The sequence below is a fragment of the Eleutherodactylus coqui genome, chromosome 13 (genome assembly GCF_035609145.1).
Source record: "Eleutherodactylus coqui strain aEleCoq1 chromosome 13, aEleCoq1.hap1, whole genome shotgun sequence".
Lineage (NCBI taxonomy): Eukaryota > Metazoa > Chordata > Amphibia > Anura > Eleutherodactylidae > Eleutherodactylus > Eleutherodactylus coqui.
Genome location: NC_089849.1, coordinates 116,786,687 through 116,807,562, shown reverse-complemented (window position 1 = coordinate 116,807,562; position 20,876 = coordinate 116,786,687). Strand labels below are relative to the sequence as shown.

Below are 20,876 nucleotides of genomic sequence, written 5' to 3'. Positions count from 1 at the left end.
TGATTACACTGTAGGCGAGGGCCCACAAAAATTGCTGTATCAACAGTACTAATGTACATCCAAAAAATTGGCCATGGCCAACCAAGAGGGCAGGTGAAACCCATTAATCGCTTTGGTTAATGTGGCTTAAGTGGTAACTAGGCCTGGAGGCAGCCCAGTTTAACGAAAAATTGGTTCAAGTTACAGTTCCAACGCTTTTAAGAGCATTGAAACATATTAAAATTGTTTAGAAAAATTATATGAGTGAGCCTTGTGGCCCTAAGAAAAATTGCCCGTTCGGCGTGATTACGTCAGGTTTCAGGAGGAGGAGCAGGAGGAGGAGGAGGAGGAATATTAGACACAGATTGATGAAGCAGAAATGTCCCCGTTTTGGATGGTGAGAGAGAACGTAGCTTCCATCCGCGGGTGCAGCCTACGTATTGCTTACGTATCGCTGCTGTTCGCTGGTGGAGAAGAGAAGTCTGGGGAAATCCAGGCTTTGTTCATCTTGATGAGTGTAAGCCTGTCGGCACTGTCGGTTGACAGGCGGGTACGCTTATCCGTGATGATTCCCCCAGCCACACTAAACACACTCTCTGACAAGACGCTAGCCGCAGGACAAGCAAGCACCTCCAGGGCATACAGCGCGAGTTCAGGCCACGTGTCCAGCTTCGACACCCAGTAGTTGTAGGGGGCAGAGGCGTCACGGAGGACGATCGTGCGATCGGCTACGTACTCCCTCACCATCCTTTTACAGTGCTCCCGCCGACTCAGCCTTGACTGGGGAGCGGTGACACAGTCTTGCTGGGGAGCCATAATGCTGGCAAAGGCCTTGGAGAATGTTCCCCTGCCTGCGCTGTACATGCTGCTCGATCGCCGCACCTCCCCTGCTACCTGGCCCTCGGAACTGCGCCTTCGGCCACTAGCGCTGTCGGATGGGAAGTTTAACATCAGTTTGTCCACCAGCGCCCTGTGGTATAGCATCATTCTCGAACCCCTTTCCTCTTCGGGAATCAGAGTGGAAAAGTTCTCCTCATACCGTGGGTCGAGCAATGTGTACACCCAGTATTCTGTAGTGGCCAGAATGCGTGTAACGCGAGGGTCACGAGAAAGGCATCCTAACATGAAGTCCGCCATGTGTGCCAGAGTACCTGTATGCAACACATGGCTGTCCTCACTAGGAAGATCACTTTCAGGATCCTCCTCCTCCTCCTCTTCCTCCTCCTCAGGCCATACACGCTGAAAGGATGACAGCCCAGCAGCATCTGTACCCTCAGCAGTGGGCCAAGCTGTCTCTTCCCCCTCCTCCTCATCCTCCTCATGCTCCTCCTCCTCCTCCTCAACGCGCTGAGATATAGACAGGCGGGTGCTCTGACTATCCAGCGACATACTGTCTTCCCCCGGCTCTGTTTCCGAGCGCAAAGCGTCTACCTTTATGCTTTGCAGGGAACTTCTCAAGATGCATAGCAGAGGAATGGTGACGCTAATGATTGCAGCATCGCCGCTCACCACCTGGGTAGACTCCTCAAATGTTCCAAGGACCTGACAGATGGCTGCCAACCAGGGCCACTCTTCTGTAAATAATTGAGGAGGCTGACTCCCACTGCGCCGCGCAAGTTGAAGTTGGTATTCCACTATAGCTCTACGCTGCTCATAGAGTCTGGCCAACATGTGGAGCGTAGAGTTCCACCTTGTGGGCACGTCGCACAGCAGTCGGTGCACTGGCAGATTAAACCGATGTTGCAGGGTCCGCAGGGTGGCAGCGTGCTTGTGGGATTTGCGGAAATGTGCGCAGAGCTGGCGCACCTTTCCGAGCAGGTCTGACAAGTGGGGGTAGCTTTTCAGAAAGCGCTGAACCACCAAATTAAAGACATGGGCCAGGCATGGCACGTGCGTGAGGCTGCCGAGCTGCAGAGCCGCCACCAGCTTACGGCCGTTGTCACACACGACCATGCCCGGTTGGAGGCTCAGCGGCGCAAGCCAGTGGTCGGTCTGCTCTGTCAGACCCTGCAGCAGTTCGTGGGCCATGTGCCTCTTCTCTCCTAAGCTGAGTAGTTTCAGCACGGCCTGCTGACGCTTGCCCACCGCTGTGCTGCCACGCCGCATGACACCGACTGCTGGCGACGTACTGCTGACACATCTTGATTGCGAGACAGAGGTTGCGTTGGAGGAGGAGGAGGAGGAAGGTGCTTTAGTGGAGGAAGCATACACCGCCGCAGATACCACCACCGAGCTGTGGCCCGCAATTCTGGGGGTGGGTAGGACGTGAGCGGTCCCAGGCTCTGACTCTGTCCCAGCCTCCACTAAATTCACCCAATGTGCCGTCAGGGAGATATAGTGGCCCTGCCCGCCTGTGCTTGTCCACGTGTCCGTTGTTAAGTGGACGTTGGCAGTAACCGCGTTGGTGAGGGCGCGTACAATGTTGCGGGAGACGTGGTCGTGCAGGCCTGGGACGGCACATCGGGAAAAGTAGTGGCGACTGGGAACCGAGTAGCGCGGGGCAGCCGCCGCCATCATGCTTTTGAAAGCCTCCGTTTCCACAAGCCTATACGGCAGCATCTCTAGGCTGATCAATTTTGCAATGTGCACGTTTAACGCTTGAGCGTGCGGGTGCGTGGCGTCGTACTTGCGCTTGCGCTCAAACTGTGGCACTAGCGACGTCTGGACGCTGCGCTGAGAGCCATTGCTGGATGGGGCCGAGGACAGCGGAGGTGATGGTGTGGGTGCAGGCCAGGAGACGGTAGTGCCTGTGTCCTCAGAGGGGGGTTGGATCTCAGTGGCAGGTTGGGGCACAGGGGGAGAGGCAGTGGTGCAAACCGGAGGCGTTGAACGGGCATCGTCCCACCTTGTGGGGTGCTTGGCCATCATATGCCTGCGCATGCTGTTGGTGGTGCCTCCCCAGCTGATCTTGGCGCGACAAAGGTTGCACACCACTGTTCGTCGGTCGTCAGGCGTCTCTGTGAAAAACTGCCACACCGTAGAGCACCTTGACCTGTGCAGGGTGGCATGGCGCGAGGGGGCGCTTTGGGAAACAGTTGGTGGATTATTCGGTCTGGCCCTGCTTCTACCCCTGGCCACCGCACTGGCTCGGCCTGTGCCCACACCCTCACTTGGCCCTCCGCGTCCTCGGCCGCGTCCACATCCTCTAGGCCTACCCCTACCCCTCAGCATGCTGTATTACCAGTGATTTGATTTCCCAGGCAGGAAAGAAATTGGCGCAAGGCTGCACTCAACCGTAGCTGGTTGCGTCTGATTTTTGTACGTTGTCCACGCAGCACACACGTACACGGAGACCTTAGGACTGACACAGGCTGGCCAAATATAATTTCTTTTCCTTTTTAGCAAAGGGAAGCACCCACTGCGTATATTCAATGAACAAGAAGTTTAATATCTGTGGTGTGGCCCTCAAAAAGTGTCACACAACTATAGTGTAGCAGAGTTATTAACTCTAGCAGAGCAGGTATTTGCCAGTCAGGAAAGACAATGGCGCTAGGCTGCAGTAAAGCGTAGCTGGTTGCGTCTGATTTTTGTACGTTGTACACGCTGCACACACGTACACGGAGACCACAGGGGTCCACTGGGTCCACAGGGACTTCACATTAGGGATTTGTACCTGCCAGTGTCTATGTATTAAAAACCCCGGTCTGACTGGGGCATGCAGTGTGGGCCGAAGACCACCTGCATTTAATCGGACGTTACCTCAGCTGTGATGGGCAATGCAATGGGATATATTTGTGTACCGCCGGTGGCTTCCTGGGACCCACCCATGCTGTCGGTCCACACGGAGTTGTAACTGCATGTGTCTACTTATAAAGAACCCCAGTCTGACTGAGGCATGCAGTGTGGGCCGAAGCCCACCTGCATTAAACCTGACATTACCTCAGCTGTGATGGGCAATGCAATGGGATTTATTTATGTACCGCCGGTGGGTTCCAGGGAGCCACCCATGCTGTAGGTCCACACGGACTTCACAATAGGGAGTTGTTCCCGCCTGTGTCTATAAATTAAAAACCCCGGTCAGGTTGGGGCATGCAGTGTGGGCCGAAGCCCACCTGCATGTAATCTGACGTTAGCTTTGCTGTCCAGGGCACTGCAATGGGATATATTTATGTACCGCCGGTGGGTTCCTGGGACCCACCCATGCTGTCGGTCCACACGGAGTTGTAACTGCATGTGTCCACTTCTAAAGAACCCCAGTCTGACTGGGGCATGCAGACACCTTGACAGAATGAATAGTGTGTGGCACATGGGTTCCCTATTGCTATGCCCACCTGTTCAGCTCCTGATGGAGGTGGCACAGGATTGGATTTCTCATTGCTTCTGTACAGCATTGTGGGCCTGGCCCTCTGCAGTGTGTGCCTGCGGTTCCTCCTCATGGCAGACGCACTTATAAATAGACATGATGGTGGTGTCGCTATGAGGCCAGCGTGTGGCATGAGGGCAGCTGAAGGCTGCGCAGGGACACTTTGGTGTGCGCTGTGGACGCTGGATTGTGCGGTGTGTTGGGCAGCATGTAACCCAGGAGAAGTGGCAGTGGAGTGTCATGCAGGCAGTGATTGTGCTTTGTTGGAGGTAGTGTGGTGCTTAGCTAAGGTATGCCATGCTAATGAGGGCTTTTCAGAAGTAAAAATTGTTGGGGGGGGGGCACTTTTGCCGCTATTGTGGCTTAATAGTGGGACCTGGGAACTTGAGATGCAGCCCAACATGTAGCCCCTCACCTACCCTATCCGTTGCTGTGTCGTTCCCATCACTTTCTTGAATTCCCCAGATTTTCACAAATGAAAACCTTAGCGAGCATCGGCGATATACAAAAATGCTCGGGTCGCCCATTGACTTCAATGGGGTTCGTTACTCGAAACGAACCCTCGAGCATCGCGAAAAGTTCGTCTCAAGTAACGAGCACCCGAGCATTTTGGTGCTCGCTCATCTCTACTGCAGACGTCTTATAAGTCACTCACCTTCCAGCTGCTCTCCTTAAGTGTTAGGACTATGTGTGCCATACTGACTGAAGCTGAAGAGGAGCCCGTAAGCAAGGAGGGTCAGAATATAGAGGCATTCAGTCAGTTCTACCCATTTCTCCGTAACCGGTTGTTAAAACCACAGCCAGTTTCTAGAAGCAGGGAGAGCGGAGATGCCATTTTGGTCCGCTTTTTCTTAAGTGAATGGTATCCACATTTTCAAGATTTCCTGCTCCGCCACTCAGTCCCTTCTTTGTGACCTAGGCGGTGCGATGATGTCTTTGCGACCTCTGTGTCATTACTGAGGGGATCTGTGATTACTAAGGGTCATATGATGAGAGCCAGTGATTACTAACGTGTCAGTGATTACTATGGGGGAAGGGAAATCCACAGCGGAATCCGACCCTGTCCGCAGCCGAGGATACTGCTTACCCGTCCGAGTCTTTAGTGTGACTGTCCAAGTCTTCTATTTTCTTCCCTGCCAATGTGTGTGGAAGCGCCAGCTGGTGCACCGCCACACATGCGCAGTGGAGTTTTTCTTTTTAACCCTTTCCAATCCACTGTCTGACCTCTAAAGACATTACGAACGATTTAAGGCTGTACAGCTCCGATGTTGGAAGACGTTCGTTGGGATTCTCTTACTGTATATTGCCAGCCTCTCTGCTGTCGGAGCCTATCTAATGTGTCACCTCATGCAGTACTGGCTTCAGCCAGCATATAGCGCCGTTGTATAACGGCAGAAAAAGAGTAAGCCCCCTAGGAAAACCAGGATAAAAATTGGATTGGAAAGGGTTAAACTCCTGCTTTCCCGTGGAATCTGCGGTCCATCCACAATTCAGTGGTTTCACTGACATGGAGCATGCTGCGATTTGTTTTCTGGACCAAAATGTCTGCAAAACAAATCCGCATGCTTTAATTCATGTGCGGACACCCATGCTTCCTTATGGGCAGCTTGATTTGCAGATCTTCCGTGTGGATGACCCACGCGGATTCCGCAAATCAGATCCACTTGTGGACATTGGGCCTCAGTCAATGCCTTCAGCTGGAGATATAACATATTTATTGAATAAAAGCATCGTACAAAACAATAAAAGACAAAAAGCTACACCGAAATAGCACAAAGTATAAAGAGCAAAAACCAGCGCCTGGAGGTCCAATAGACCCAGAGTTGGCACAGTAGGCTTCTTAGGGAAGTGGAGAGTAAGGACTCCTTCAGATGGGCATATTTGCTTGAAAAAAAAAATCGTACCTGCTCTATCTTTCTGCGCATTTGTGCACCAAAGATCCCAATAGAAGTCTATGAGGGGTGCCAAATGCGTGCGCAATGGAATAAACAATACACTGCGCAATTCAGTCAAAAAAAGAACACATCTGGCAGTTTTTTAGGGCGGCTTCACACAGGCGTATTTGCGCCCGCAACACACAGAGAATAGAACCCATTGATTTCAATGGATTCATTCACATTTCCTTTCTTTGCGTGGACCTGCTCTATTTTTGTGTGCATTTACACTCCAAGGGTCCCTATAGAAGTCTATGGGAGCTGTGCAAATACATGTGCAATGCGTGCACATTTGCATAATGCGCTGCGCAATTCCATGAAAAAAAGAACACATCTGGAACTAACTAGGCTAAGTAGCCATTTACATCAGGACTAGAGATGAGCGAGCGTACTCGGATAAGCACTACTCGCTCGAGTAATTGGCTTTATCCAAGTATCGCTGTGCTCGGGGCTAAAGATTCGGGTGCCGGCACGGAGCAGGGAGCTGCAGGGGAGAGCGGGGAGGAACGGAGGTAAGATCTTTCTCTCCCTCTCTCCCGCCCGCTCTCCCCTGCTCCCCGCTGCGACTCACCTGTCAGCCGCAGCGGCACCCGAATCTTTAGCCCCGAGCACAGCGATACTCGGATAAAGCAAATTACTCGAGTGAGTAGTGCTTATCCGAGTACGCTCGCTCATCTCTAATCAGGACGTGTTCGTCTGTGTGTGCAAAAAGTACAGTAAAATGTGCCAATACACGTCCAAAAAAGACTCATTTATAGCTTAATTTGTTGTGCTAAGTCACATGTAAAAATGTATATGCCCATGTGAAGCCAAGCTTAAAGAGTTTGTGTCAGCAAAGAAAAAAAATTATACTCACCTGTGCCTTACCTGGCCATTCACCAAGAACCTGCTGCTCTCCTGATGTCCCTCCAGCAGCCTTTCTATCGCAGGGCAGAAGCTGGCAAAGTGCCAGCTTCCGTCCCTGCTCCGACCACTGCTGTACGGCAAGTACTGCCGCCCAGGTCAATGGTTGATGCGTCACTGGTAACGCGTCGCCCACTGATTGGTCTGGCCGCGTCTAACCTCTGAAGTCCTTGGAGAGTGGATGGCGAGTGCGCATGCACCCCCCTTCCCAGCGCGCTTGCGCACTCGCCATCGACTCTCTGAGGACGTCAGAGGTTAGACGTGGCCAGGTTGGCGTCAGCGTGCAGGAGTTGCTGGGATATGACCCCTTACACAACAGCTAAACAACAGAGGGAAGAAATACAACGGGATTAGGTACGTTTACTTTGTTTTTTTAACTCTTTTCTTTCCACAGGTTAGACTCTACGGGAATGCAGGGCAGGATGCAGGTGAGTATAAATTTTTTATTTTGCGGACAGAACTCCTTTAAGGCCCTTTTATGCAGTGCAATTACCAGTCAAAAATGTGTTAAAATGAGGAATAATCTCCAGTGTAAATGCAGCCAACGATCGTTCCCTTTATGGAGGCACACTAATCCTTGTTGGCTCGCTGACTAATCATTCCCTTTAAATATCGTTGAGTCGCTCTCAGTCACTTATACAGCAAATGCGAGCGAACGTTTTCTGGTCTGAAGGAGCAACGATGTATCTGCTGTATAAACAGGCTGCAAGAGCGACCATCTAGCTGACATTGTTTTCTCGTTCCAACGATACTTTGGTGTAAACGGACTCTTCGTTTGATATATGAAGTTCGTACCCTTTCTCATAAAGAAGAATAAACAAGCTGCTGAAGGCTTCATACTGTTGGCCAAGTACAGGTTATGTGGACAGGCCAAGATTTTAGTCATTGGTGTTAGCACATTTAGCTGTGTTATATGCAGCATGTAATAAGGTGGAAGGGATCCTGTAGGCCCTTGTTCCTCCATGCAGAACCTTAGCAGTTTCCCTTCATGCATTAAATAGTAATCGAGGCATCAGTGGGCTTCCTCAGCCCCCCATTCCCAGTGAAGGTTTAGGTTAAGAACGGGTGGAATATCTGTCTAACCCAACAATCTACTAAAGGTATCTTAACATGGGACAACTGTTAGGTACATCTTATAGCTACACCCCTGACTGCTTTTATCTTATCCCAATGTGAGGGAGGGATAGAACTAACTTGGAAAACTGGGTGGGCCAGGAAGTAATTTTTTTCCCCCATTTGAATAAAAATTGGCTACAGTCGCCCATGTGGATTGTTTTACCTTCAGCTGGGTCAAATCACCAGATCTGAGAAGGCGGAACTTGCTGGATAACTTTGTCAACCTTTGGAAGATTCTGGAACCACTAAATACATTTTACATTTATATGGATATTTAATCCATAGGTTTCCATAGATCTATAAGAACTGACTGCCTAATAGCGCCCACATAGCGTTACACTTGTGTTTCATGGTTTCCTTTATTTGTTCTTACATTCACAATATATGTCTGTGGTCACCTGTCCAGTTTCCTTCTTCCCATACTGTGTATACATACATGGCTACCAATAAACATTCTCCATTATATATATCTTTAACATAGGAAACATATGGAGAGTCTTCATTCTTATATGGTGATGACATTAACAATCTGTTCCTAATGTATATTTTCAGATTCTGGTTGACATGTAATCGTCATAGGTAAGTGCCTGGTGGAAAGTTTATTAGCATCACTTGACTCATATCGTTGTTGCTTCCAAGAGTCAAAATAGTTGTCACTTTGGGTTTTCTTATGCTCAATTGTGCAACAAGGTCTTTGAATACCAAGAATCTCCTTCACCGTATCCCGAAATTTCTTACTTACAAAGCAATACAAGAAGAAATCGACAGCAGTGTTGAGTAAAGCCAACATATTTCCAATGTCCATCGCCAAGTGAACCCTCCAGTCCTTGTGGATAGAGGATACATACATGTGAATGATTATGACAATGGTCCTTGGAGCCCACAGAACAGCAAATACAGTTGTGATGCCGATGAGTAAGGCTCTGGTCTTGCCTATTCGAAGCTTGTACCTATTAGCCTTGGATTTCTGCCTAAGCCTGAGGATGATGACAGAGTTAATGATAAAAAAGAAGGTGCAAGGAATGAAGTAAATGATGAAGCAATGGACCCATTTGAGAACACGGTCCAGCAAATCTGGTGTTCGAGGATTTCTCCAAACATCACTCCACCAGTAGAAAGGGATGCCAGTGACAAATGAGGCTAGAAAAACACTTGCAATAATCCTACGTGTACGTTCTGGATAAGAAAGAATGCGATATTGTAAAGGCAGACACAAGGCTACATATCGGTCCATCGTTAGGATGACAGTAATCCAAATGGAGGCATGGTTGGAGGAGAACTCAAGGATACTGACCAGATGGATAAAAGCGTTGGGCACCTTGCGATGGAGAATGGCAGTCTGAAGAATGAAGCCTATAAAGATGATAAAAATCTGGGTCAAGATGTCCGAAGTGGTGAGGGCCAGGAGGTAGAAGTAGGAGGATTTCTTAGTCCTGTGTGCCAGCTTTGACAAAGCGACAGCAGTTAAGATGTTCACTGTTGGAAGAGAAGAACAAGACATTTCTAAACAATCTAGAGTCATGAGATTATATCTCTACATGTAGCATCAGGGTCACTTTTCCAGTAGTTCTTCAAATTTTAGGTAACGGTGGCCAACTCTCAGGAATAACTAAATCACTCGGGCAGAGGAATCAAAATGATATTCTAAATCCTTCAGTGATATGATCCCTAAAACTGAACTTTTAATAATAATCAATTAAAACATGTACGGGATCAGGACAAACATATAAGGAAAATAATGAGACAATCCCACCCTAATCCTACTTCTACAGCCAGTGGTTGCCATAAAAATGAAAGGCTTAGGCCGCCTGCACACGGGCGGAAATCCCGCGGCGGGATTTCCCGCGGGATTTCCGCCGCTCAAAGCCTGCATAGGAGTGTATTACAATACGCACTCCTATGCAGACGGCCGCGGTTTGGCTGCGCGAAATCTCGCGCGGCAAACAAACCGCGGCATGTCCTATTTTTGTGCAGGGCTCGCAGAGCCTCACACAGAAACGTCACTCACCCAGCTGCCAGCTCCGGTCTGCACATGCGCCGACTGCCCGGCAACCGGCACATGAAAGAGCCGGGGCCGCCGGGCGCGGGTGAGTACGTGCTCGTCTCTGCAGGCGCTCGGGTCGGGTCTCGGGTGAGAATTCTCGCCGCCGGATCCGACCCGCTCGTCTGCAGGCGGCCTTAATGGTAGGATTAATAAGATAGTAACATAGTAACATAGTATGTAAGGCTGAATGAAGACAATGTCCATCTAGTCCAGCCTGTCTATCCTACTAAGTTGATCCAGAGGAAGGCAAAAAACCCCAAGGCCAGAAGCCAATTAGCCCTTTTGGGGAAAAAATTCCTTCCCGACTCCCTAATGGCAATCAGACTAATCCCTGGATCAACCCCTAATAGTTCCTACCTGCCTGTATACCCAGATTGACACTTAACCTAAGATTTATATCCTGTAATATCCTTCCTCTCCAGAAAGACATCAAGTCCCCTTATAAACTCCTCTATAGATTTTGCCATCACCACTTCCTCCGGTAGAGAGTTCCACAGTCTAACTGCTCTTACAGTAAAGAATCCCCTTCTATGTTGGTGATGAAACCTACTTTCCTCTAATCGTAGCGGATGTCCTCTTGTTACCGTCGCGGTCCTTGGTGTAAACAGATCCTGGGAGAGATCCATGTGTTGTCCCCTCATGTACTTATACATGGTTATTTGATCGCCTCTTAACCTTCTTTTTTCTAGAGTAAATAGTCCCAATTTGGATAGCCTCTCAGGGTATTCCAGTCCCGTCATTCCATGTATTAGTTTAGTTGCCCTTCTTTGAACCCCCTCAAGCACTGTGACATCTTTCCTGAGCACCGGCGTCCAGAATTGTACGCAGTATTCCATGTGAGGCCTGACAAGTGCCTTATATAATGGAAGAATAATGTTCTCATCCTTCGCCCTTATACCTCTTTTAATGCACCCCAAGACTTTATTTGCCTTTGCAGCAGCTGACTGGCATTGGTTACTCCAGTTTAGTCTATTATCCACTAGTACCCCCAGGTCTTTTTCCATATCACCTTTCCCTAGCAGTACCCCATTTAGTGTATATTGGTGACATCCGTTTCTCCTGCCCATGTGCATAGTCTTGCATTTTTCAACATTGAACTTCATTTGCCATTTTTCTGCCCAAGCCCCCAGCTTATCTCGTTCCGTTTGTAGCCGCATATTGTCCTCCGTTGCATTAATTATATTGTATAATTTAGTGTCATCTGCAAATATTGATATTTTGCTGTGCAGCCCCTCTATCAGGTCATTGATAAATATGTTGAACAGAGTGGGGCCTAAAGATAGAGCTGTGTTGATAGCACACGCCTGTCCAACGGAATAAATGTCACCCCTCGTGTAATAGGAGAATAGATAGGAAAAGAGTGAAAGAAAAACCTGTAGATAAACAGTGTACTTAGTACAGGCAACTGGTCTATTTATTACTGCCGGCCTATTGATGTTTTGACCCAAACTTTGCCCTTTTGCTCCTGAGAGGGTGCTCGATTTTCAATAGAGTATAGTCACTGTGATACCATCAGGGAGCATGGAGGTCTACATAGAGGACTACAGTGTAAAGGTGGTTTATTTGATTTGATACCATTGGACCGATGATGCTGTTTAACACAGCTTCTAGATTCACGTTCTAGATTCATAGTCTAGATAAGTTACCATGTTTTAGATGAAGGTTCTGGACCAAAGTTCTAGATTTAAGTTCCAAATTCCAGGTACAGATAACTTGGTTCTAGGTGATTCTAGTGCCAAGTTCCAGGTTTTCTGGATTTTAGATTCACTTAGGTTCTGGAATCCTGTCCCTAGATAATCGTTCGAGGCTCAGGATCCAGATTACTGACTCAAAATAGAGAATCTAAGTTTCAAACTCAAAGTTCTAGGTACCAGTTCTAGGTTCAGGTTTTCTGCATTCCAGATTCACAAATGTTCTAGATTCAAGTTGTGGAATCTTGTCCCTAGATATTATTTCAGGCTCAGATTCCAGACTCAAATTAAAGACTCAAAATGCAGGTTCTCGGTTGATGGTAGATTGGAGACTCTCCAAGCTACTTTTATTATTATTTTGCTTTTTATTTTCATTCATTTATTTTGGTCAGGGCTTTGCAGTCTTTAGGCTGGGCCATTGTGTCCAGGTGAGGAATTTCTACCTAGCGTAGGTTATTGCACTAGAACTGTAGGAGTACTAGCCAGGGATATTGTTCTCAAATTGTTGCTGATAGGCATGAAAAGGTGAATCTAGAATTCGGAAAACTAGAACCCAGAAACGGTAACTAGAACTTTGAGTTTAGAACTTAGATTCTTTGTCTTGAGTAAGTAATCTGGAACCTGAGCCTGGAACGGTTATCTAGGGACAGAATTAGTAACATAGTATGTTAGGCTGAATGAAGACATGTCCATTTAGTTCAGCCTGTTTCACCCCCCTTGTTGATCCAGAGGAAGACAAAAAAACCAAGAGGCAGAAGCTAATTAGCCCATTCAGGAAAAAAATTCCTTCCCGACTCCGTAATGGCAGTCAGAATAACTTCTGAATTAATCTTTCATAGTTCCTACCTGACTGTAAGACCCGAAACAACAACCCCGCTGGTCACCTAATGTCTGTATCCTGTAATATCATAGAAAGACGTCTAGTCTCCTCTTAAACTCCTCAATGGATTTTGCCATCACCACGTTCTCAGGCAGAGCGTTCCGCAGACTCACTGCTCTTACAGTAAAGAACCCCCTTTTGTGTTGGTGATGAAACCTGCTTTCTTCTAGATTTAGCGGATGCCCTCTTGTTACCATCACAGTCCTGGGTATAAACAGATCATGGGAGAGATCCTTGTATTCTACCCTAATGTATTTATACATAGTTATTCTCTCATTCCAATTATTAATTTAGTTGCCCTTCTTTGAACCCCCTCAAGCACTGCAACATCTTTCCTGAGCATCGGTGTCCAGAACTGTACGCAGTACTCCATGTGGGGCCTGACAAGTGCCTTATATAGTGGAAGAATAATGTTCTCGCCCCTATGCCTCTTTTGATGCACTCCAAGACTTTATTTGCTTTTGCAGCAGCTGACTGGCATTGGTTACTCCAGTTTAGTCTACAATCCACTAGTACCCCCAGGTCTTTTTCCATATCACTTTTCCCTAGCAGTACCCCATTTAGTGTATATTGGTGACATCCGTTTCTCCTACCCATGTGCATAACCTTACATTTATCAACAGTGAACTTCAATTGCCATTTTCCTGCCCCAAACCCCAGCTTATCTATCTCTGTTTGTAGCCGTACATCATCCTCCGTTGTATTAATTATCTTGCATAATTTTGTATCGTCTGCAAATATTGATATTTTACTGTGCAGCACCCTCTATCAGGTCGTTAATAAATATATTGAACAGAATGGGGCCTAATACTGAACCCTGTGACACCCCGCTAGTGACAGTGGCCCAATCAGAGTATGAACCATTTATTACCACCCTCTGCTTTCTTTCTTTCAGCCAATCCGAGCTGTCTCATTTTATATATCAGCCTCTTATGTGGCACGGTGTCAAATGCTTTAGAGAAGTCCAGATATACGAGATCAGTAGACTCTCCCAGGTCCAGCCTAGAGCTTACTTCATTGCAGAAGCTGATCAGATTGGTCTGTCATGATCGACCCCTCATGTATCCATGCTGGTGAGGAGTTATTCCATTGTTCTCCTTGAGTTATTCATCAATTGTGTCTCTCAGAAACCCCTCGAATATTTTTACAGTTATTGAAGTGAGACTTACCGGCCTGTAGTTACCCGGCTCTCTTTTGGACCCCTTTTTGTACATTGGAACCACATTGGCAATGCGCCAATCCAATGGTACAACCCCGGTCTTGATAGTGTCCATAAATAAAAGAAATAGTGGTCTAGCTATCACATCACTTAGTTCCCTTAGAAACCTTGGGTGTATTCTGTGAACCAGCCTGCTCTGCTTACTAAAAAGTTTAGTTTTTTTGTCGCTCCCTGATGAGATTTCTTATTGAATGACAGCTGCAAATTAATTATATTGTGGTCACTATTTCCTAAGTGTCCCTTAACTTGCACCCCCCATTATTCAGTCCGGTTTGTTAATACTAAGTCCAGAATGCCCCTCCCTCTAGTTGGTTCCCGCACAAGTTGGATAAGGTAGTTATCTTTAATTGTTCTCAAGAACTTATCACTCTTGTGAGATTTGCAGATTTTGTTTTCCCGTATAATATCCGGATTAAGTCCCCCATGATAATTACTTCGCTGTGGTTTGACACCTTTTCTATTTGCCTTAATAATAGCGTTTCAGTTTCTTTTGTTGCTTTTGGTGGCCTATAGAAAATCCCTATCAGGATAGTATATAAATTATAGATGGATATAATATGTGTAAACTACTAAATCGGATGTTATTCCTTTAGAAGATGGATCGAGGAAAGTAACCCTTGTCGGAACCTTTTAACATGTGCTGATAAAGTTCATTGTAAAAAACTTTGACACGCATAAAGCGAGTCAAAGAGTGACGTAATTACGTCAATTTGATCATTCCTAGGTAGCGGGATCCCCGCCCAAACACACTAATTGAACGGTATGCACCGGTAATTGCACAGCGTCTGGTAAGCCAGCCTTTTAAATGTCTGTATAAATTGATTGTGTTAAAATGTGCTTTTGAGCTTGAAAAAGGCGACAAGTAAGTCGCAGAAACGCGTAGCTCAGTATGTATTTTATGTGTTAAATAAATTGATTAAAGGGGTTGTCCCGCGCCGAAACGGGTTGTTTTTTTTTTCAATAGCCCCCCCGTTCGGCGCGAGACAAACCCGATGCAGGGGTTTAAAAAGAAAACTGGATATTACTTACCCGAATCCCCGCGCTCCAGTGACTTCTTACTTACCTTGCGAAGATGGCCGCCGGGATCTTCACCCACGGTGGATCGCAGGTCTTCTCCCATGGTGCACCGTGGGCTCTGTGCGTTCCATTGCCGATTCCAGCCTCCTGATTGGCTGGAATCGGCACACGTGACGGGGCGGAGCTACGAGGAGCAGCTCTCCGGCACGAGCGGCCCCATTCAGAAGGGAGAAGACCGGACTGCGCAAGCGCGTCTAATCGGGAGATTAGACGCTGAAATTAGACGGCACCATGGAGACGAGGACGCCAGCAACGGAACAGGTAAGTGAATAACTTCTGTATGGCTCATATTTAATGCACGATGTATATTACAAAGTGCATTAATATGGCCATACAGAAGTGTATACCCCACTTGCTTTCGCGGGACAACCCCTTTAAGTAAAATTAATCAATCGATCATTTTCCTGCTTTTCCCGTGAGCGCAAGGATTGTTTTTCTTTTTCCTAATGATATGTAACGAGCTCCAATAATTTTTGGATGCTACTCGTAATAAATGCTGTGCGGCTCTCTACGGATAAGGGATTTAGCTTCATATACGCCTTCTAGGATTCCGGTGCCGGTGAGATTTATGTTTCCAGCTTGGTCTCACCTGAGCACCCGGTGAGTAATTGCTTTACCTCACCACGTTTGATATTGTTTGATTTTTTTATTTCTCTGGCGCTCTCCTCTCATAATTCTTTATTCCTATCAGGATTTTGTTATTTTTTTCTCCCTGTATTTCTCCCCACAGAGATTCCACGTGTTCATCTCCTGCACCTATATCCTTCCGTAGCCTCGGCATTAAGTACAATTTAACATACAGACATACCCCACCCCCTTTCTGTTTCCCACGGTCTCTTCTGAAGAGATTGTAACACTGTAAATTCACCGCCCAATCGCACTTATCATCAAGCCATGTTTCCGTTATTCCAACTATATCGTAGTTTTCATCAGTCATTCTCACTTCAAGCTCACCCACTTTGTAGATCAGACTTCTTGCATTTGTTGCCACACAATTTATATGGTTGTTTTTTTTGCGCAGTGTAGCCTGGAAAGGAGAAGACAGAAGTGGGTAAAAAACGCTTCCCCCTTCTCCTCAGGGTCCTCAGCTGTGTATGACAGCTGAGAACCCAACCTGCTCCACCTAGATTGCAGCAGCAGAGGCTTTAATCCTGCGTCGTACATTTGCTATCAGCAGGGATTAAAGCCCTGGACCAAGCACCGTTTATTTACCGTGTTTGGTCCTTAAGGGTTTAATTGATTTTCTCACCAATGGATAGAGAACAAATGTCAGATAACTGGGGGTTTGGTTGCTGGCAGTGTCATCCACATCAGATAAAGCAAGAAGGGCGGATTTTGGGACTGAAAAGGCTGCTAGCAGAGACTCTCCGGCACACCTACCGGACCGCTCTGCCTCAGTTACATATGGCATGGGAGAGTTTTGAACTGGGATTATTAGGGTATGCTTTTATCAACTGGCAAACTAAAATAAATGTGGAAAACAAAGGACTATCAGTATCGTAGCACTGGTCTTGGCTTACATAAGTAAAATCTGATGACAGGTTCCCTTTAACAACTATCTTCAGGATAAAGAAGAACAAGGAGTCCTGGAAGTGATGATGTGGCCCTACAGAGCTGTGATCTCACATCATCCAGTCTGTCTGGCATTACATGAAGAGACAGAAGTATTTGAGCGAACCAACATCGACAGAAGATCTGTGGTTTGTTCTCTAAGGTGTCTGGAACAACTTCCCTGCCGAGATCCTTCAAAAACTGTGTGCAAGTGTACCTGGAAGAACTGATGCTGCTGTGAAGGTAAAGAGTGGTCTCACCAAATATTGCTGTGATTTATATTTCTCTTTTGTTCATTCATTTCCCATTTTATTAGTTGACCAAGCCTTTTGCACAATACTGTACTACAAGATGTGTTAATGTGTCCAAGCATTAACATGCAGACTCATCCATTTCCTCCAGTTCACCATTGTGGTTTTAGCACACTGAAGTAACACAGAGCAGCTGTCAGCACTCTGATCATTGTCACGTCTGCACCATTCACCATGGATATAAAGCTACGGGGCATTCTGCATGTGCTGTAAAGCAAATAGGCACAATGATAACCGATGTCCGAGACCAGGCGACCATGTAAAGACTGCAAAACAGCTTGAGGGCATTTGTGCACACTTGACTTGATCATAAACACGTTATGGCCGTTCTGAAGGACTGCGCTTCTTACTTCCTCTTGATGGAAAATTATATCTATGAGCCACATGTCCAGATATTGCGGATGTCATCAATAATAAAAGCTGAGAAAAATCAATGGTGTGCCCCATGACAGATGATTGCTGTCGTATGTCTATCCTTCACTGGCAATATCAGAAATGGCACTACTGGGGCATATGTACAACTTGGCTTGCACCAGATATGTGGCATCAAAAAGTTGTAAATTTGGTGCAAGTGCCAAAATTGCTACGTTTTGATCATTTACACCAGACCCTATCACTTTTTCAATAGATGGACAGGACCTAGGATTACAGAGCATGGCTGTGCATCGCCGGTCAGACTATAACTTACACCAGATTGACATAAACATAAATTATAGCTGAAAACGATGCCAGTTTACAGTTTGCGTAGGTTTCAGTTTGGCTCATGAAGGTGTTGCTAGATGCAAGAGGCTTCTGCCTCTTAATACATTTATCGCACTTACACTGGCGTAAAGTTTACTTAGACCGGTGTTATGAAATACCAGTGTAAATACATATGCCCCATGCTCACTAGTGCTAGTACTCTGCTATGATTCATTATAGGTGAAGTTTGACCACTGGAACCCACGGCAATCTTCAGAGTGATGGGTACTAGATATGTAGAATTTTGGGACTGCATTGAACTACTGGGACAGTTTCTGGGGTACGTTACAACAAATATGATGTCTGTGTGGCCACGCCCCCTAACAGTAGACCCTTGGCATATATGTCAAAATTGCAGCTTTTGTAAGCCAGAAAATTTGCATACAAACATTGATAAATATGCCCCAATATACACTCAGATAGAAGGTTAAATGCCCCTTTATTTTAACTCCTAAAGGAGTTAACAAGGCTGTGGCAATTGGTCCGTGCTTCCTGTATACATTGACATTGACATTTTACAGACATTTATTACAGGAATTAGGAATAATGAGCTAACAAGTGGCTGTTCTCCTGTAATCAGCCGCATGTTACCCAGGCAACGTAGCTGAGCATAATTAAAAGCCAATTATACAAGCCTTTCACACGTACGCAGAAAGAGAGGAAGATGTGGTTGGGATGTAGTTTCTGCAGCACACAGACTTATGTAAGGAAGAAAAGGAAAGATGAACAAAATAGCTAAAAAGTAAATAGAAGAAAGAAAATCAAGAATGAGAAAAAAGAAGAAAACTAAGAAAAGGAAATAGAAAAGGGGTGAAGAAAGAAGAAGAAAACTAGAAAGAAAGAACAAGAAAAGGGGTGAAGAAAGAAGATGGAAACTAGGAAAAAAGAGAAAGGAGAAAATTACAAAGAAAGAAGACAATAAGGATGAAAGAAGAAGAAAACTGGCAAAGAAAGCTAGGAAGGAAGAAAAAGAAGAAAACTAGGCACAAAGAAGAAGGAGACTGTGAAGAAAGAACAAGAAAATGGCTACAACAGAAGAAAAAAGTAGTCAGAAAGAGGAAAAGTGGCAAGGAAAGTAGACAAGGGGCAAAGAAAAAGGACAAGAGGCAAAACAAGAAGGAGAAAACTACAAAAAAGAGGAAGACAGCAAGCAGAAAAAATAAGAAAACTGGTTAAGAAAGAAGAAGAAAACTAGGCACAAAGAAGAAAGAGACTATGAAGAAAGAACAAGAAAATGGCTACAGCAGAAGAAAAAAGTAGGGAGAAAGAAGAAAATTGACAAAGAAAACTAGGAAGGAAAAAGAAGAAAACTAGGAAGAAAAGAAGGGGCAGAGAAAGAAAAAATCTAAAAAGAAAAAGGGGCAAGGCAAGAAGAAGAAAAGGAGAAAACTATAAAGAAAGAAGAAAACAACAAAGACAAAAGAAGAAGAAAACTGACAAGGCTCGGAAGGAAGAAGAAGAATACTAGGCAGAAAGAAGACTAAGAAGGCAGAAGAAAATTGGCTACGAAATAAGAAGAAAACTATGAAGAAAGAAAAAAGAGGCAAAGAAAGAAGAAGAAAATTATGAAGAAAGACCGACAGATGGGACTAGTACCCTGAGTTACAATATTGCCTCTGAATCAGAAAGCCAATGATTTAAATCCAATTCTAGTGAAGATGCCTCATGTTGAGTCTAGCACAAAAAGCTAACTATGATGTAACCATAGCTGCACATGAAGACCCACCACTCCCATGAATTCATTGAGTGGACAAGGTCATATCACAGCTCCATATCTATTGGTCTCTGTGAACAAAAGCCTACTTCTACTGCTAGGTTTGTTAACTGTTACAGAATTTAGATCATTAGGTTTGTTCCAGATTACTCAATTGACTTTGCAAACAATTCGGTCTCTGAACCCTCTTCCAAACAACAGTAACACCAATTCATATAGTAAAAGCTGTTAAAGTGTGGCTATCTAACTACTACACTCACCTGGTAAGCCAAGACCAAGTAGTATACTGTAATATATAACTGGTATATAACCAAGCATACATGGTGAAGGATCTGTCTTTTGGCCTTCCTCTTCAGCAGCCAACAAAGAGGTTTTGTTTTCACTGGTATTTTGTAAAGGGATCATCCTCAGACATCAAAAGTGCAGCTCTAGGGATAGAAAATGGAGATGTTGACGTCATTGGAAACAAAATGTATAACTAGTACAATAGCTTAGCCTCAAGATAACACTCGGTGAAGGAGGTCCACCTCCCTCTTTCATTATCGGGACTATAATGCCCATACGTCTGGTTGGTTATCGAATTTGGCAATGCAGAAACATTTGCATCCCAAATACAACCAACTATAATCCAGAGAAATTTTGTCCAAAGTGTTCTCCATGGAAGACTTGCTAACAGAATTGTAACCTTCTCAAGTGGAATCTCATCCCAAATTATGATCTAATCATGAAACACTAGAGAAGGAGTGACGATGACGAAGAAGGAGACCTTACACAACTTTGTTCCATAGAAGAACAATCACCCAAATGGTGACCACGGTCATAAACGGCTATACTGATAGAAAACAAGAGGGTGTAGACTCCTCTGAGCCTTAACCTTAAAGCCTGCGGGGGATATCCCCCCAAAACAGAAGAAATTCCGCTAAGATACTCGGAACAACTTACTCGCTGACTTTTGCTAGCTTTTGCCATATAAACAATTTGCAAATTTGAAGTCACATCTTAAAGTATATTTTGCTATTGCTGTAAATATAAAACAAGAATTTCCATTAGTTACACGCAGCAGCTTAGTTTAGGACAATAACTCAACAACTCAGCAAAAATATTTGATAACTGGGAGTTACACCCCTGGAACCCTTAACCCCTTTAGGGGCATACCCAGAAAATTTTCGGGGCTTGCTCCACTGACCATGCAGTTAAACCCCGGAAGATTTCCGTGGACAGCTCTAGTGCTGAAATGTGCAGAGCACTGAGCTGTTATGTGAAATCTTCTGGGGTTTTTACTGCATACTCAGTGCAGCAAGCCCCGGAGATTTAACTGTCAAAGTAGTACAGTGGCACAGTGACTATGTGTCCAGACCGTGGGAGAACTGTGTAATAGCTTTATTTAAAAAACCTGCCCTGTGAGGCATGACA

At 45.7% G+C, this 20,876-nt stretch overlaps 1 protein-coding gene across 1 annotated transcript; it reads right to left on the bottom strand.

Annotated features, from left to right (window-relative positions):
* Positions 1-8,770: 8,770 nt before the first annotated feature.
* On the bottom strand, positions 8,771-19,868 carry GPR142 (G protein-coupled receptor 142). Its single transcript, XM_066586005.1, has 2 exons — positions 19,724-19,868; positions 8,771-9,711 (listed from the first exon to the last, which is right to left on the bottom strand). The coding sequence occupies exons 1-2, from the start codon at positions 19,866-19,868 to the stop codon at positions 8,771-8,773; spliced, it is 1,086 nt and encodes a 361-aa protein (XP_066442102.1).
* Positions 19,869-20,876: the final 1,008 nt, after the last annotated feature.

Bases quoted from the DNA above. Each gene is read 5' to 3' on its own strand.
- GPR142 (XM_066586005.1), bottom strand. From the start codon at position 19,868: ATGATCCCTTTACAAAATACCAGTGAAAACAAAACCTCTTTGTTGGCT. The intron at 9,712-19,723 runs GTGAGTGTAGTA...CTCTTCCAACAG, and splicing joins ACTTGGTCTTGGCTTACCAG to TGAACATCTTAACTGCTGTC.